The sequence below is a fragment of the Octopus bimaculoides genome, chromosome 2 (assembly GCF_001194135.2).
Source record: "Octopus bimaculoides isolate UCB-OBI-ISO-001 chromosome 2, ASM119413v2, whole genome shotgun sequence".
Taxonomy (NCBI): domain Eukaryota; kingdom Metazoa; phylum Mollusca; class Cephalopoda; order Octopoda; family Octopodidae; genus Octopus; species Octopus bimaculoides.
In genome coordinates, this window is record NC_068982.1 from 49,970,003 (window position 1) to 49,972,173 (window position 2,171).

Consider the following 2,171-nt stretch of genomic DNA (forward strand, 5'->3'; position numbering starts at 1 on the left):
TATATATATATATATATATATATATCTCTGCAGGATGTCCACAAAGTTTTTAGACAATTTCAAAATGTCATTATGTAAAACTTAGAGGAGGGAACAACTAAACTTTCTCATGGTATTAATAGTCTTATTAATACTATGTTTTTATGTTTCTACTGTGTCTGTTTTGGCAGGGATTTTACAGTTGGATGTCCTTCCGAACATCAACCACTCTGCAGAGTGGACTCAGTACTTTTTACTTGGCACTAGCACAGGCAAGGTTAGTTTTGGCATGACTTTTAAAGCTGGATGCCCTTCCCAATGCCAACCATGTTACAGTATGGACTGGATGCTTTTAACATGGCACCAGCACTGGCTGGGTAACCAAGTTACTCGCAAGACAAGGAATTATGAGAGGGGCAGGGGCATTAGAGGAGGGGAACTTGCGTCAGGGGATGAAAGGTTAGAGTGTGACATAGAGACAGAGATACAGAAGCAGGTCTCTTGCCATAACAGAGGGGACATTAGAGGTAATCTAGTAGCAAATGATGAAAGGTTAGAGTGTGACAGAGAAATAAAAAGGCAGAAATAGGTGTCTTCCTACAGAGGAGGTACATGGTCACCCAGTGAGAGAGAAAGAGAGAGAGAGAGAGAGAGAGAGAGAGAGCGAGAGAGAGAGAGAGAAGAGATAGAGAGTGAGAGAGGTGCAAGAAAGAGGCCAGAAATAAACCTTACCACATCAAGGTTTTCTACACCTGCTCCTACCATAGACATTTTTTGCCAGACAATTCCTGACAAGTTTTTTACACAATCTATGTGTACCCTTTAGAAAAAGAATTTAAAAAAGAAACACAATATTCTTTTTTTAAAGGACCTCTTTGGGTATAAAACTTACCTTTATATCTGCAATACTTAATGTTAATTTACGTTCCGGTGAAGTCTGTTGGTTTTGTTTGTAGTTATTATTTAGTTTGTTTTCAAGATTTTGCACCTTAAAACACTCTTCCTCAGTCAATGAATCGATCAAATCCTTTTAAAATACAACACAAAATCATAAAATGCTTTTTAAAAAATTTCATAAAAACTGAGAAACAAATACCTCAGAAAAAAACAATAAATAAAACCATAATTAAAATCTTCAAATAGGATAAACAGAATTTTTTGTTAAAACTTTAAACTAAACTCTAATAGAAAGAGAAAAGTTTAATATTTCTTTTAAGAAAGTTACAAAACAAGAAAAATTACCATTATAAATAGAATTATTGGAAAATAAAAGGAATAAGTGAAAATGTTGATATTTTATGTATTAATTTGTATTAATTTAATTAATTTCTAGATTCTATTTTAATTATATCTGAAGTGCTTTCAAGATGTCATTTATTTGTTTATTCTTTTATCAGTGTAATAAATTTAATTATCAACAAGTGATTAAAAAACACAGACATAAATTTAACAAACGTTCCACAAATGTATGTTGCTTTATTTAAATACAACTTTTTCCATTGTTTCCAAAAGGTTAGACATGTCTACCAAATACATTTGTTGCTATGGCAACTCTACAGAAATTATGATCAAAACCAAATTGTATTAAAGCTTTATAGTAATATTGTAATTTTTCATTTCCATGTTTGTTTAGTTTTTTTTTTTTGTTTCTTTTATGTTAGTTCTTGAAAATTTTTCATAGGAGCAGATAAGACTGTATGATTCAGACATTTTCTTTCCAACCATGTAGTTCTGGGTTCAGTCCCAGTGCACAGCATTTTGGGCAGATATTTTCTATTGTATTACAGAGCTGACATAAACCTTATGAGTAAATCTGATAGACAGAATCTGAAAGAAATGTGCCATAGGGCTTGTTGTTTTACAATGTTTTGTTCTTACATGAAGCAGGGTCAGACAATCCTTTAGGATTAAACAGAGATTTAGACAAAATTCTTTGTGCGGGCGACACATGAATTCTTTCGAGCGAGATCGTTGCCAGTGCCCCTGGACTGGCTCTTGTGCGGGTGACACATGAAATGTTTCAAGCAAGATCGGGGCCGTCGTAGGATTTTCGAGTGAGATCGGGGCCGTCGTAGGATTTTCGAGCGAGATCGTTGCCAGTGCTCCTGGACTGGCCCATGTGCAGGCGACACATGAAATCTTTCGAGCGGGATCGTTGCCAGTGCCCCTGGACTGGCTCATGTGCAGGCGAC

At 35.3% G+C, this 2,171-nt stretch overlaps 1 protein-coding gene across 1 annotated transcript in view; it reads right to left on the bottom strand.

Annotated features, from left to right (window-relative positions):
* The window catches only part of LOC106873657 (katanin-interacting protein), a 551,631-nt gene that overhangs the window by 463,959 nt on the left and 85,501 nt on the right, over positions 1-2,171 (bottom strand). The window contains exon 7 of the mRNA XM_052977029.1: positions 872-1,006. Within this exon, the coding sequence (XP_052832989.1) occupies positions 872-1,006 (135 nt within the window). The remainder of the gene's footprint in view (positions 1-871; positions 1,007-2,171) is intronic.